Below are 16,565 nucleotides of genomic sequence, written 5' to 3'. Positions count from 1 at the left end.
TTCTCGGAAGAATTGGTAGTGTTTCATCATTTTTCCTCTGACACATTTTTGATAGGCTCAAGACTCCAGAAGCCTTCAAGTTAACTTGCTTTATCCATTCCACAACCAGCTTGCATGTGTGTTTGGGGTCATTGTCCTGTTGGAATACTCAATTTTCCGAGAGTGTAGCTGATTTAAGGTTATGCTGAAATGCTGCGGGAATTTTTACTTCACTCAGTTCTCTGGCCCACTTATCTATGCACCACCAAGCATGTGACCACTTCCTTGCCCTCGGGTGAGTGGTCAGATACTCACCAGAACAGTCGAGGTAAGTGCTCTGACTGCTGTAGCCCACACAGGAGCCTTGAGAGTGAGGAGGTTAAAGAACTGAGTCATCTTGGGATGTCCGAAACCCTCTCCTGACGCACATACTGGAGCACTCCACAGGCTTTCGACGAGTAGTTCTACGTCGTTTATGGTGGCAACGTGGTGAGGATGCAGAGGATGAGGTGACTAAGAGCTGTAGCAGAAAAAAAAAAAACACACCCCTAACATTTTTAACTGGATAAAGGCCTCCTGCACTGGTCCATACACTGGTTCCATACTTTTACACTGGAAGTCTGTCAAATGGTCACGTGTCCCTGCATCTTCCAGTGCATTGAATATATATATTTTTTTATGATTTTACCTTAAGTTGAAAGGTTAAATATACACTATGAGGTTCTAATGATATATTTTTTTAACACATGACACTGTCAATGCAATGAATGTATGATCTGTGTGATGCACGTGAATCCGTCTGAGCTGGGGGGTGCACGCAACATAAATAACTTCTCGTGACTTAACAGGGCATCCTGTGATCCTTGCTAAATATGGGCAAAGAGGCACAAAATGTCGTTGATGCTAATCTCTCACTCTTTTGCTCTCATGCCTTGCCTTTCTCATGACCTCTGTGCTTGAGTCAGTTTGAACTCATAATCCATGTCCTGTGACATTTCAACGGTCACAATGGTTATAAGTATGCCTGAATGGTCCTGAAAGCATTCTCGTAGAACAGCTTTACCTTTAACTGTTATAACTGACAGTCGAGACTCTAATTAAATAAGAACGTGTTTTATTAATCTGTTTATTAACAGGCATAGAATATGTGTAGCAGCGAAAACGATGTATCAGAGACGTTTGTGTAAATGGCGTTGTCATCACTGCTGATTATTCCATTTTTGTTTCTCTTGTTGGTTTTATTTGAGCAAATTATTAAATGGCGTATACAGTTGTAGACAGCACACACATATTTAGTTGACACTCTTTGTAAGTTACATGCAGCTTGTTTTCTACTTAGAATTCCATTCGATTTTCATCTTTAAATTGCAATCTATAACCTGCAGCAAATATTGGTCGTTTTTGAAACTTACAGTATACAGTAAATGTCGAATGACTTTATTGCAGAAGATTAATTTGATGGGTTCGTGGGCTCGCACCAGGTATGAATCAGAGATGAGATTAGAAAACTTGAACTAAAATGCTTTCATGTTTATGTATCAGGATCTGTTTATGTATTTAAATCAGATGAGACAGCTGTCATACTTTTGGAGAGCTTGGAGCGGAAGCCAATTTTTACCCAAGTTCCATATTAATCACTTCATTTCATTATGTGTAAACAGTTGTCACCTAGACTTTGCCATGCCGTCCTGTGATTTCTTTATTTTTATTTATATTATAAATATTAATATTTGCACTAGTGTGGAACTGAGCAGTTAAAACTGGACGTCAGTCTTCTAAACCCAATGCAACTACAGTTGATCTTCAGTAAGTGAGTTAATGTGTAAAACTATTGTGTAACTATGGATTCCCAGAAAATTCATGAAATCTGAAAATGGTGCAAAAGTGCCAGTAAACTAGTGACAGGATCATGGGCACCCGGGAGACATTTAGGCCTGTGGAGACCAAAGGGCCAGTCTGGTCCAATCCCAGAGAAAAGCCAAAGCAGCACAGATCAAAGAAAAAAGTCAATGCTGGCCATGAAAGAAAGGTACCAGAACACCCAGGGCCAAGCAACCCATAGCTCCAAAAAGATCAGCTTCCGACGTCCTGGTGCCAAACACCACAACACACCACCAGAGGTCTTGTGCAGAGCTGTTCCAGTGGCACAAGAGGAACCCACACAATTCCGGGCATAATGTTTTGTGTTGAGATGTTATGGCTGATGGGTGTCTTTTATTTTAGCCATTATCTTCTTATAGTGTCTTATATTCATACGTATTGTCCTGATTTAAAGAAAAATTGAGAAAGTATTGCACTGAAAGAACTTTTTACTGTTTGTGTATTGTCTTGTTGATAGGTTAAGCGCAGTCAGCACTATGACTGATGGGGACTATGATTATTTGATTAAACTCCTGGCTCTCGGTGATTCAGGAGTGGGAAAAACAACCTTCCTTTACCGCTACACAGACAACAAGTTCAACCCCAAGTTCATCACTACCGTGGGCATTGACTTCAGGGAAAAGAGAGTGGTGAGTGTGTTCTTCTCTCCCTTACTTCTATTCGGTTTTGAATCCTATCTCGTGAGCTCATAAAGCAACAGTTAAGAGACAACTTTAGGGAAGCAAAAGGGTTGATTTAAGGGTTTGAGTTAAGCAGGTATTCCCATTTCTGTCTTATTCTTGCCTATAAATAGAATCATCTGCATTTCTTTTTTTTTTAGCAATGTTTTCAACTTTAGGAAAGTGCTGGATTTAAAAGTCACTTTAACAACTGTAAGAACAGTCTTGGGAAGAACCACATCCGGGTGTGATGGTCAGGTGTCCACATGTACAAATTATGCAATAAACACGGGAGAGCCCAGGTTTCACAAGGTTTAGTGAAATACTTAACCAGAGGTTGCTAATCAGAAGCACAGAAATAGGGATGCATGTTTTGAGCTTGACCTTAAGTAAAAAAATTGTGCACTGCTACCGAAACATGCCTGTTCCTATTTATCCAATCTATAATTAAAGGTTCTCATAAAATATTAACCTAGATGTCTGTGTGCAGTGTGTTTCAGGGCATAATTCATAACTGTTCAAAATTGTCCAATTTTTTCTTCAAGTTTAATCATCTGGGAAGCTTTTATGGTTAAGATTTATTTTTTTCCTAGCATCTATAATAAAATATTTAAATATCTCCCTTTACATGTTAAAACATTTGGTATTCAGACAGATCGCATTATTGGATCATGAATGTATTTATTGTACATATTTATATATTATCATATATACTGTAAATAGAAAGTGAGCTTTCTCTGATGTGTCATGAGGTTGTAATAGCCAATTTAATCAGCTGTTCTAAAATGTTCTTACAGCTGATGCAATCCAAAAGATTGAAATTTCTAAAAGATATTCGGATATAAAGGATTCTCATTTAATATGATCAGGATGAGTATGCAGCGGCTGCTTTAATGCAGTGTGACCCTTTTTGGGTGCCGGTGCAGCGGTGTCATTTACTACAGCTTTTTATTAGACCCTGATAAGCAAAATAAGAAAACAAGCCTCAATCTTTCTTTAAAGTAATAAGAAAGTAGAAGAAGATGGCACAAATGACAGGTACAAACCCCTACAGAGTGCTCACCAGGAGCCAGGTGTGTGACCTTCTTAGTGCCCCACAAGTTAGTTTTCCCAGCATGCATCTGGAAAGGCAAACTCTAGGAAGGGCAAGTTGAGCTGGTAGGTTTTTGGCTGATCCATGAAGTTTTTGTGAAATATGACCTTGTACTGCGAAAGGTTTGACTGCAATTTATCATCACTCGCCTTGTCAGCACGGCAGTCAGTTATAGAGAGTACATCAGGCTGCTCTGTCGCTCCTGAATCAGTCACCCATGTTCTCTGGCAGTGTAGTCAGGCTTTATCCGGTTCAGATAGAAGATGGATTTGAAGCCTATCTTGGGAACACTGGATGTGAGGTTAGAATACACCCCGAACAGGACGCTTGTCCTTTGTGGGACACAAAGGAAATGTATTTCAAATGAATTAAAACTAACATTCAGAACCTGAATGTGTGTTTATCTTCTTCTACTGTCCCCTTAAAATTATTTAATCATGTGTACTGTATAGTCATGTGTGTGTCGCTGTTCAGTCTCCGACGAGGAAACAACATGAAGGAGAACCGGAACACAGAGCCAACTGAGTATGGCGAGCAGCATGTAGTAAAGTATAATGCATTTGGACACATTTGGCACTTGTCCATTTGACCGGCATTTGGACACATTTGGACCACACAACTATCAGTAACATGAGCATATACAGTACAAATGTTATACAGTATAAAAAGTTTTGATCAGATTATTGATCGGCCAAACCGGCTCCTCCCAGCTCTCATTGGCCCAACGGCAGGTGGGTAACAGCCCTCATCTGGGCGGCTTTCCCGGCTGGGAACGGAGACCTTGACATGATACATACACACAGCAGCCTCTTCCTCTTCGGCGGCAGGGCGAAAAATAACCTTCTTTTGGCGCATAGCGTCTCTGCTCTACATTCCCCATCGTGGTTTATAGTGCGGGGAAAAGCCCAAGATCCGTTAGTGACGGTTACTTAGCAGCCATGCCCGTTCCCACAACCTCGCCCATTTGCATTATTTACAACAAAACAAACAAAAAAACAACTAAGCAGTAAGCCATAAGGTGAAAAAAAACTGATTAATAAAAAAAAATGTTTGTTAATCATAATCAAGGTAAAACCTTCAGGTAATTGAGTGAGGTCATATCACCGAGCACTACATTACCCGGGAAGCCCGTAGCTGCGAGGCTGTCATGTTATTCACTGCACCATCATGCCACTCCATCTCTCCCCGAACATCATAAATAGCAGAGGGGCAGCCCTATTACAGGAATGCTTAGGTAGCTGTCCCTGCAGTCTAATCCATTAATAATGACTTCCCTCGGCAAGCCAGCTGTCAGACCTCTTCAAACTGCAGTAATCAGAGCAACTTAATTCCTTTTCTGCCCTGGAACTTTTATGATTCTTTACCTTCTTTTGTGCATCTGCACAATGCTCTTTAACTGTGGGGAGAATTGCTTATAATTTTGTGCGATGGACGTGCTCTGGGTTAAAAGGACAGATGTACTGTATGTCGCTTTACTTTGGTTTTCTTCTTTTATCTCTAAAATCGATCTCATCACCTACAGTATGTTGCCGCCATGTTGTCAGCAATGTTTTCTGCCACAAATGGGCTCGAATTTCTATCATAATGTGTGGGTGAAAACGCTTGGAATGGAGTGCATGCATGGCATTGGATTAAGTGAAAGGAAGATGAACATAAATCAGAAGATGGAGCGTACATACCAGTGTAAATAAGTGTACAGAATCTGAAGGACCGGCCAACAGAGAGGGATATAATAGCAGACCGTTGAGACATTAAAATGTTCTAGCAATAACACTCTGTAGTATCAATACCAAGAACAATGTTCAGATGAACAGTGTCGGTCTTAGACATTAAACATATGATTACAACCTGTTTGGTCTTTTCAGCCATTCCTCTCTCTCCCTTCTTTTTGGCCGTCTATCTTTCTCATTTCTTGCTTTTCCCTGGTCGATGATGAATAGATTAATGGACCTGAGTTTAGTGGTCAGATTGATCTGCCTGCCGCTGGAGTGACTGTGTTCATGAATGGATGAGTAAGAAAGTAAAAGCACTACAGCCTGGACAAAGCATTTCTATGGTGAAATCTGAAAACTATATTATAAAACAGATGAAGAGGTCTGAATCCTAACACAAACATTAAATTCAGAAAGAACAATTGCATTGATCAGGCCTTCTTAAATTTTAATTCAGTAGCCTGTGGTTTATGGATGAGCCGAGAGAACTTACTCATCCACGGATATACTGTATAAGAGAGTAATACACAGCATTACAAGATAGATCACAGTACTCTGCAAATCTAGTTATAAGTATTAGAACTCTGTGTGTGTGTGTGTGTGTGTGTGTGTGTGTGTGTGTGTGTGTGTGTGTGTGTGTGTGTGTGTGTGTAATTATTGCATGAATTGGTTTGTTATGGTATGACCAGGACATAAGGGAAGCCAACAACCCCAACTCCCACTCTCTCTCTCTCTCTCTCTCTCTCTCTCTCTCTCCCTCACACACACACACACACACACACACAGTTCTAATCTATCTATCTAAATGAACTAAAAAGAAAATTTGGCAACAGTCAAAAAAAACATAAAGGTACAGGGGGAAAGAGAGAGAGACAGAGCATGATAGGAAGGATTTCTCTCTCTCTCTCTCTCTCTCTCTCTCTCTCACTCTGAGTGATGGAATGAGTCACCAGGATGTAGGGTGTGTTTTGGACACTTGGTGAGTAAATAACGATTAATTTGCTTAATACACTTTGTGTATTGAGAACAGTATGTATGTATGTAATGATCTATTTCAGACTTCTCGTGTGTGTGTGTGTGTGTGTGTGTGTGTGTGTGTGTGTGTGTGCGTGCGCGCAAATGTTTGTGAATGCATGTCTTATGCTCACATGAACCAGCGAGAGAAGTCAAATAAGGAGTTTGAATGCATCATTATACAAACACACACACAAACACACCTCTATAACAAAATAGATCATAATGATTATTGTTGGGACAATAGATCACAATAAGAAAGTGCACTTTATCATTTGATATATTTTTGTGTGTGTGATGTAGGTGTACAGCACTAACAGCCCTAATGGGACTGCAGGAAAGACGTTTAAAGTTCATCTGCAGCTCTGGGACACAGCAGGACAGGAGAGGTTCGACTTTATAATAATTCAATATGTCATTGGTTGTACCGTCAGTATATATTCAATGTATTACAGACTTTTAAAGATTTTTACGGTCATTTAAAATAAACATAATTTTTCTAAAGAGATCCATGTCCATAATTATTTGGACAGTGACCCACCGTTTATATTTTTGCATCTGTACGACAATGGATTTGACACCGGATTTGAAATGAAGCAGAAAGCAATTAGAATTTGCTTTTGGTTTCTGTTCACGAAAATTGTCAATACGCAGTCCAAGGAGGTGCCGATGCAAGTGAAGGAAGCGATCAGTAGGCTGAAAAAGCAAAACAGTCACGATACTTTAGGAGTAGCCAAATCTGGTACATTTGGTACATTCATTAAAAAAGGGATGATGCACCAGTGAGCACAGCATCACCAAAAGTCCTTGAAGACTACAGACGAGAACTAAAGTGGATGATCACAGAATTCTTTCCTTGGTAAAGGAAACCAGTTTAACAACACCTAGCCAAGGACATCTTTTAGGAATGCCAGGAGGGTTTAACTGAGCACTAGTCGTGAACGGAAAGACCAGACTTTGATTGGACAATAAAAATAAAACCCAGAAACCTTCAGATCTAAAAAATCTGTCCAGTCGTGATACAATATAAACTGGAAACAAAATGATTGAAAAGAAGAGTATGGATGAAATAAGGAAGGGCTCATGTTCCAACACATACCACATCTTGTGTCAAGCATGCGGGATGCATGGTGTTGTGGTATGAGATGTATATCTGCCCCTATAACCAGATCACTGCTGTGTGTAATGATGATGTGGACACTGATAGAAGTAGTAGGATCAATTCTAAAGTGTAAGATTCAATGAATGCGTCTGAGCTATAGGACATGACTTCAGTATACTGTAGATAGATGATGGTCCACAACATACCACAGGAAGGTAAGGACGTGTAATATTCTTAAAGGACCACGTCAGTCAACAGGCCTCAACCTCAAGACAAAACTGAATCCAAAAGACCCACAAGCAGTGATGGAAGGCAGCTGCAGTAAAGACCTGGCAAAGCAGCTCAAGCGAGGAAGATAAGCTTTTAGTCTAGACTTCATATTCTTGATTGTTGAGAATAATGTCTATTCTGTTAATCCTTTTGAATTAGTTAGGCTACAGTCTAGTCACGTTGATTTCATCATTTCAAATCCATTCAAATACTTATGGACCTCACTGACCAGTACTGTAGAATGTCATATTGGTAAATGTAAAATAATACATGTAAAATATCTCACAATGAATACATGTGACTGAATGGAAAGAAACTGATATATATTTTGTTATCCAACATTAAAATAGTAAAAAATCTTTGGAATAAATGGTCTTAAGGTATCATCTAAATATTTCTGACAGTGCATTAGTTTTTATGCATTTGAGATATTCCTAAGGTTGTATGAAGGATTACTTCAAGGTTTTTAATTGTTTTCTTTTCTGCATCTTCTGCAGCTTTTCTGACATTTACATTATTGTCTTTCTAACAGTCTTAAAGTAATCTCTTAGTAAGATTTTTTTAGTTACAGATTTCAGCAAGATTTATGATTTGTCAATAATATAATTATCATGTTTTTACTGCCTGAAAACAATCCAGGTATTACCTCATAGAGGACGTTAGTCACTGCTTAAGATGTGCAATTTTATTTAATAAAACAAAATGGATTTGTTGGCAAAAAAAATTGTGGTTAAAAAAAGAACATGCTGTTACAAGAATTGTGTATGAAGTCTTAGTTACCATGCAGTAAATTTGTGCTGAGGACGTAAAATGGTTTTCGAGCTTTAATATATAAACCAATCAGCTATAGCATTAACAGATTAACACTGATTATAAATTATATCCCCATAAACTGGTGACAAGATCATGGGCACCCGAGGCTCACCCGTACCCACAGGGACCAAAGGCCAGACCGTCCGAGCCGATCGCACAGAAAAGCCAGTGCAGTACAAATGACAGGAAAAGGTCCGAGCTGGCCATGATAGAAAGAAAGTCACCAAAACACCCAGTGCACCACAAGCCAAGGCTGCTGCCCGGCCGCCAAACTGTCCGGACCGCTATCTGATCAAGTATCCATGAGATGCCCTGGACAAGCAATTCCAGCCCACCCTGCCACTCACAACACCGAAAGGATCCGCCGCACATTTTCAGAGCCATGCCTCGCGCGGCCAGAGCTGCCCAGGTGCCACAAGGGGAACCTGCTATTTGTGTTGTAATGTTATGGCTGATTGGTGTTTGGTTTTGTTTAGATTGTTATTAATTCGATTTTTCTTCTTTTTAATAATAATAATAATAATAATAATAATAATAATAATAAAAATATCTTGATTACAGGTTTAGAAGTTTGACAACAGCTTTCTTCAGAGACGCAATGGGGTTCCTGCTCATGTTCGACCTGACGAGCCAGCAAAGCTTTCTAAATGTTCGCAATTGGATGAGTGAGTAATACTCCTAATAAATAGATATAAGAAATATATTAAAAAATTTTATTACATTGATTGTATTTCATATTAGCATTTGATCTGCCTACTTGTACAGTTTTTACATACTGTACAATGTATGATTTTCTGTGGCTTTTGGACATAGTACGAACCTAAACTCGGTTTGTACGGCTTTTAAAACTGTATTTTTTTTATTATATTTTTCTCAGACCAAAAATCTGGTTTAAATAAATGTACAAAGTTAACAGGATCATCATTATTTCTTACTTTAAACGGTGCTGATCTTAAATTTTAAATAAATTGTTGTTCCATCATTAAAATTCTACCACGTTTGAATGTGAAGGTCAGCTACAGGCGAATGCCTACTGCGAAAATCCAGACATCGTTCTCATTGGAAACAAAGCGGACCTGCCGGATCAAAGAGAAGTTCAGGAGAAGCAAGCTAAAGAACTGGCAGATAAATATGGGTGAGTACAAGAGATACAGCCAAGTGTGAAAATCTAAGCTCATCACACTGTTAATTAAGTCTTTACTTTTGTCTGTATTAGGTGCTAGTTGTCAGAAGAGTTCGGTGGGGCTGATCAACATACAGCACAAAATGTCTTCTAGTTACACACACACACACACATGTTGTGGCTTAAATATGATCGGAAAAGTTCAGTAAATAAGAGGACGTGTGGGTTCAGAAATTGAATAAGGGAAAACCCTTGTTAGAAGTGGTGTAAAAGCGTTTATACAGTTTATATCCTATTAGTAAATCATTTTTATTTTAGGTTTGTAAAAACAAATGGCTGCTTAAACATATTTTCTTGATAAAGGTTTGAGCAAGTGATTAGGAACATATCCATCCTTTTATTATAATGTTTTCTTCTCTTACATTTGTTAGCAATTTGTCCCCAATAAAAAAATAATAAAACAGAAATGAACCAAGTATGGATCCTTGTGGAACACCATAGAGAATGTCATATATTTTTAGACATATAATCACCATTTAAACCCTAACAGTCCAACCCATTTTTCCAGTTTATCTAGCAGCTGAAAATTTGAATACTACAAGAGCAAAAGGATTGTTCTTTTCAGCATCGAGTGTGAGATCAATAAATACTCTCAGCACCACGGTTTCTAAGGTGCGATAAGATTTTTTCTTGACTGGAAATAAGCTCTAACTGCAGACTGTAGGGCTTTTCACTGTCGTTTTACATTTCCAGAGTTGGGGGTTCGAATCTCTTCTCCACTACTGTGTATGCGACCAATTGGAGATGGTTAATACGAAGGTCAACTCAATAAAAAAATGTAAGCGCAGAAGAACCCGGAAATTTGTTGCTTCCAGGAGGACCAGTCACAAATGTTGTGGTCTCTATCAGTGCGATGTGTAGTTACATTCCTGAAGAGGTCCAAGTCAGGCTATAGTGTAGGGTACAACTTAGGATACGTGGCTTTGTGAGACCTACGCCATAGCCTTAATGCAGAAGCATAAATCAGCCTTTCTGCCTCGTGTTCCCTGGTATGGGCTCCAGGCATCATCCCTTCGACCCTAAGCAGGATAAGCGGGATGGAAAATGAGAGAAAGAAACGTTAGGACTGGGTCTACAGGGCAAGTGATAACCGATCAGGTAGAGCACCAGACACAGGCTGGATAGATGTTTTCAGACCAATCCCTCTGTAAGGGCTTTAACAATCTATAGTTGTCAAAGTTGTTTAAAAAAATGCTAATTTTAATATTGCTATGCTGCAGTTTAAATGATATAGCAAGAGGTGTATAATTAACCAGTGATTGACTCCTCTGCTGTAATTGTCTGTAAGTAATCATTTATTAGTCTTTCATTTCTTCCTTTATTACCTGTAGTGATGTGCTCTACAGGCCAGCGCAGTTCTCTTGTAATCTGACACACGATACATCTCCACTGTAATTATGCACCAGAACTTCATGGCTTGTTTTGTGTAATGACTATAATGATGGAAGCACTGTGTGATTTGTTCAGTTGAAGAAGGAGAGCGATTATGGTATCTGTTCTTTTGTCGTGTGTCATTTATCACAACGTGGGAATTTTTCTTCACTCCCTCACTCATTGTAACAGAGTCACAGTGAATTGGGAGTCTGTGGCAGAAATAATAAGCATAATGCAGGAACACACCAAACATTCCACTGGGTTATTTAGAGTTGCCAGTCCATCTACTGCAGTGTTGTTGTGATGTGGGAAAGTAGATGGAGAGAACATGTGAAACTGCTAATCCAAGCTCAGCATTGAGCTCTAGACTGAGGCAGCATCACCGTACCATTGTTTCACCAGAATTTAGATATTTCGCTATACATTTCAGGATAAAAGTGCAGAAAATCCACATGCACCTGATTTCCAAAGGTTTCCAAATAACCGATGGAGCTAACCTTAGTGCTTAACACGTTTAGCAAAAAATGAGTTTAACTTGAATAGATTTACGTTCGAATTTCTATGTAGAGCGTCAGACCTAAAGAGGTCAATGCAGAAACTCTTAGAGGGACAGGTACTCAAAACCCCAGATGCAGTAACCAGAGGAACTGGAAAACATTAAAAAAACAATTCATAACACCATATTATTTCTCAAATTATAATAATTTCAAGATCTAATTCATTTCCGTCCATCAGGGCTGTGCTTCTCAGAGTGTTACCGTAGCTACAGCCAGAGGGAAATCAGACCTTTATCTGAGTTATATTTGAGTTCTTGGTTATCAGCTTATTTGACCTGTTTGACTTACAAAAGAAAGGACCAGAACTAAGAAGACTTTCTTTTTTTTTTCCAGGGTGAGTTAGAGGACACGATGTGCATGTTTCTTCTGTTTTTCTTTTTATCTCTGTTTTTCCAAAGCATATTTATCTAACAAAAAGAATAAATAAAGGTGGATGTAATTTCTCACAAACACAAGCTAGCTTTGAGTCAGAATTCAAATCAGTTAAACTTTGCACGGTACATGTTTGATTGCTAATCTTATACTGTAGTGGACGTCTGAACTACAAACATGCATCAAACACTCAGCTGAGTTCGAACACTGTAGACGCAGAATGCTAATTCGAGCTCAGGTTCAGTGTCTGCAGCACAACAGCAGGTTTTGTGATGTAAACTGCAGAGAAACGTCAGCCAAGGCCTTTTAATAAACTCTTATTAAACATATTACTGTGGGCATCAAGGGGCAAAGGGCCAGGTGTGTGTCTTACTCGTAGTGGCCATAGCTTTTGATTTGTCTCTCAGAAGGGCAAATTCATTTAGATCATTATGCACCCGTGACTAATGTTGGAGAATTTTTTGTTCATCTAATTGTTCTTTCTGCCTGGAGATAATTGTGTCATTTTTAAAGCAGATTTTTCATCACTTTCTCTCTCATTGCAAAAGTCATCTCAGTCTATGTTCAGATCTCATTCTTTGTCATTTGCCGTTGTTTTTCTCCTCCCCAGCATCCCGTACTTTGAGACGAGCGCAGCGACGGGAGCGACAGTAGACAAAGCCGTGGTCACTCTGCTCGACCTGGTGATGAAGAGGATGGAGCAGTGTGTGGAAAAACCCGATAAAGTGGATGCACATCACACAGACAGCACCAGCAAACTGAGCGCCACGCCAGCAGCGGAGAAAAATTGCTCCTGTTAGAAATTGCCTTATTGCGCCCTCATGTGGACGGGTGTGGATCTAAAGCTCACTCCTGCGGTTATGAGAGCAGGGCGCTGGATCTGTTTGTGAATGTGTTTTCAAACAAAGTCTAAACGTTCCTTTCTTGTATGTGGTAGTGACTTTGGACGAAAGAAAAATCTGGTTAAGAAGCTTTTGGTATTCTTCCACTTCATCATTTAAAAACCCGTTTAAACAATTAGTCATTATAACAATATTTATTTCTTTATAAATTCTTTATGACAGGTTATGAGTTTTTACTCTAATAGTTTTAATACGTGCAGTAATGCATGGATATCCTAAATGTATGACAGAATGTATGGATTCAGTTCTCCAGTACACTTTTATGATTTGAATGCTCTCTGCCCTTTAATTCTAGAGGTATATATATACACACACACTACCATTTAAATGTTTGGGGTCACTTTCTAACTCCATGATGGTTCCTGATTTTTATTTCTTTCTACATTGTAAAGGAATGCTGAAGGCGTCTAAAAAATGCATGAATCTCCTTTGAACAGTTAATGGTGAGATGTTTCTGCTACTTCTGCTCTGTAAAGACTTCATAACTCCTCTAATCTGAGGTGCTGTTAATTGGTCATTTTTCAGGCTGATAACTCTAAATGAACTTCTCGTCTGCAGCAGAGGTAGGTTTTGGTCTCGCCCTCCTGGGACGGCCTTCATGAGAGCCAGTTTCATTATGGTGCTCGACGGATTTTGCAAATGCACTTGACAATACTGTTCTTGCAAGAACTATTACAGAAAGGCCGACCTCTGTGTCTTAAAATAACAACTGTTGTTTTTCTTGTTGTTACATAATTACCTAATCCCATACGTGTTATTTTATAGTTTTGAAATCCCCAGTATTGATGTAGAATGTAGAAAATAAATCACTAAACAAAAACAAAGAAATTTGCAAGTGACCCCAAACTTTTGAACGGTAGTGTGTATATTTTGTGTGTTGATCTCCAGTGCACTTTGGAGTGATTTCAGACCTCTGTTTAGGTTTTTATCTGTATTTGTTTAGAATATATCAGTTATATAGGCTATTCTAGATCTATTACAATTAATCAATTTAACAATCAAGAATTATTGAAATGATTATTTTTTTTATATTTCGGACAGAATATCTATGAAACTTTAAATACAGTATATACATTAGATTCCACACTTATTGCAGTGTCCAAAATGCATGTTCTTGTTTCCACATCCCTTTAGATTTAGAAGCATTTTTTTGTTTTGTTATTAATTATTATCTTTATTATTATAATTTTACCTGACACAGCTCCTAAAACACAATCAACTGCATTTCCTTTACTTGTTTAACTTTAGCTTTAATTTCAGGTCTAAAGGATCACAATGAATGCTGGGTTTATTCTGTTATACTGCTGTAGCGTTGTCATGGAAATGCTTATTTTAAGTCTCATCTAAATATGTTGTTTGGAAAAGAAATTCGGGTTAGTTCTAAACTACTGCGTGACTTTCTGTTGCTGAAAGAAAATCTAAAGGTATCATTTTGTTGAATGATACAGTAATTTATGTACAGAGCACTGAGAAGACCCGAACACATACATACAGCACATACATTAATACACGCGGTGTTCAAGTCAAACTGGACCTTGTGATGAAACTTCTCACGAATGAAGGTGTAAAACCGATTGATACTCACAGAATACTTTTAATGCAGTACAGTGATGAGACATTTGAATGGTGTAAAAGTTTTTAGGGAGGCGGTAGGTCCATGATTAACGATCCCGGCCGAGGTGGCTCGGGGCCCACCGCACTCGTTCCAGTGAATTTAGCGAGTGGAAACGTTCGATCCTTGAAAATCGACTGATAACTTGTCAGCAACAAAGGCATCTGTTTGTAGGAACATGGGAGAAAACGGAAGGAAGGAATCCAAACGCTAGTGAAACACTGAGTAAGTGCATTAGTGGATCAGGGGATTATATAGAGAAATAAAATGGGTTTTTACTCTCCGTGTAATCAAAAGTCCTGGTTTGACTTGAACGCCCCTTGTACTAATAGTAATAAAAGCAGTAATATGCTTTTTCTTTTTCAATTCTTAATTTGTTTTCAAAACAGTCATTTATCTCCCGAAAAACAATATTGGACCATCTCCATCCACTTAGCCTTGTGTGGATTACTTTTGGACCAAGTTTTTTTCTTTTTTTCTTCAGTGCTTCAGAAACATGGCCTTTACATTACAGTAAATTGTTAAATGCTAGTGAAAGTACAGTGGAGCTGTTATGATTGTTGCTCTGAGTACATGGGATAAAAACTACTGAACGTCAGTTACTTTATTTCGCTTTAAAGAGAGGGAAGTGGTTTAGACAGACTGTGTAGTGTGCTCATTGATCATTTTAAGCACTTTGTGTTATCTGTATGTCAAAAAAAAAAACTGTCTGCCTACATAACTACCTTCTTGCATGCTGTTTTAGTGCCAAAAAGACATTCTTTTTGTATTGTGTGAATTAGTTTAATACGGCTTGCCTTTGACATGCATCTGTACACCAAAATATACAAATATGTAAAAGTCTGTATGTAAAAACCGCTAGAGTTTCTTTGAATAGGAGGGCTAATTTGAGTTCATAGAGAGCAGATGAAAATCTGCCTTTATACACCAGAATTACATTATATCTATTGGAAGTGGCCCTGCTCCTGAATGTACACAGTGTATCTGTTTAGATATATTTAATACACACGGTACTTATAGTTATTTTTAATTCCTCATAATATTATCTACATAAGGGGTTCAACAATCTGATTCTAATTCCATAAAACATGATCAGTAGCCCTCTCGTTAAATGTTTGCACACCGAGCTAAAACTAAAGCGAAGGAGCACAAGTGTATCTATTACCGAAATGTTACACATAATCTGCAGTTTATTACATTACATAATGATGTAATTGGTTTGTCAAACAGTACTACATATTGCAGTTAAATGACCCAGTGCACCCTGTGCATTATGGGTAAAACTAACATTCCAATAGGCAGGCGATAAGAACTACACAGTATAAATGGCGATGAAACGTTTTGTTAAAATGGATTCTATGCATTTTTTTGTGTTTGGGACATTTCATAATGTGGCTGTGCTCTAGTAAGTAAACGTATAAAATCTTTCTCATCGGTTGAAGTTTAAGACAAACCCTTTGTGTGAGTAGTGCACATTTAAGTTTAACTTGAACCAACACCATGAAGCTTTTCAAGGCAGAAAACGAGAGAACTCCATATTTGAGTGAGCCAACAGAACTTAATAACCAACATATCAGTTTTAAATAGGATTGATTCAAAACAGTGGGGGGGGGAAATCTATGTTTTGTGTACAGTTTTTACAAGAAAAACAAAAAAAAAGAGGATTTGTCCACACTGCTATGATTATACAAGTATTTTTTCCCTTTGCATCTTTATTTATTGGTCTAACACATTGTTCCACATTACTGCTCAAAACATGTACAGTATATAATTTTAAGGTGATAACGCTATCTCTCTACAGGTATCAGTGCCAAATAACACTTACAGTATGGACGCCCTTTTTATAGCAAGTGTAGATTCATGGTTTGTTTTTCCTTCCAATTTCTGAAAACAAGAAAATGCCCAGTATCACCATTCGGTTTTTGCCATCTAATGACAATTTTTGGAGCAAATGTGAAACACATGCGCTTAAAGAGAGCTTCTCCTTAGCCTTTGCTCAGTACACAACTACAAAAAGAATGCTAAATAAATAAAGAAAATCT

At 38.4% G+C, this 16,565-nt stretch overlaps 1 protein-coding gene across 3 annotated transcripts in view; it reads left to right on the top strand.

Annotated features, from left to right (window-relative positions):
* rab27b (RAB27B, member RAS oncogene family) overlaps window positions 1-14,896 on the top strand; it is a 47,198-nt gene extending 32,302 nt beyond the window's left edge. For all 3 annotated transcript variants that reach the window (XM_053478252.1, XM_053478251.1, XM_053478253.1), the window contains exons 2-6: window positions 2,318-2,489; window positions 6,642-6,727; window positions 9,085-9,188; window positions 9,535-9,658; window positions 12,620-14,896. In XM_053478252.1, the coding sequence (XP_053334227.1) occupies window positions 2,318-2,489; window positions 6,642-6,727; window positions 9,085-9,188; window positions 9,535-9,658; window positions 12,620-12,809 (676 nt within the window). In that variant the 3' untranslated portion in view covers window positions 12,810-14,896. The remainder of the gene's footprint in view (window positions 1-2,317; window positions 2,490-6,641; window positions 6,728-9,084; window positions 9,189-9,534; window positions 9,659-12,619) is intronic.
* The last annotated feature ends 1,669 nt before the right edge of the window (window positions 14,897-16,565 follow it).

This window comes from Clarias gariepinus, chromosome 19 (genome assembly GCF_024256425.1).
Source record: "Clarias gariepinus isolate MV-2021 ecotype Netherlands chromosome 19, CGAR_prim_01v2, whole genome shotgun sequence".
Classification (NCBI taxonomy): Eukaryota; Metazoa; Chordata; class Actinopteri; order Siluriformes; family Clariidae; genus Clarias; species Clarias gariepinus.
This window is presented reverse-complemented; position numbering and strand designations above follow the sequence as displayed.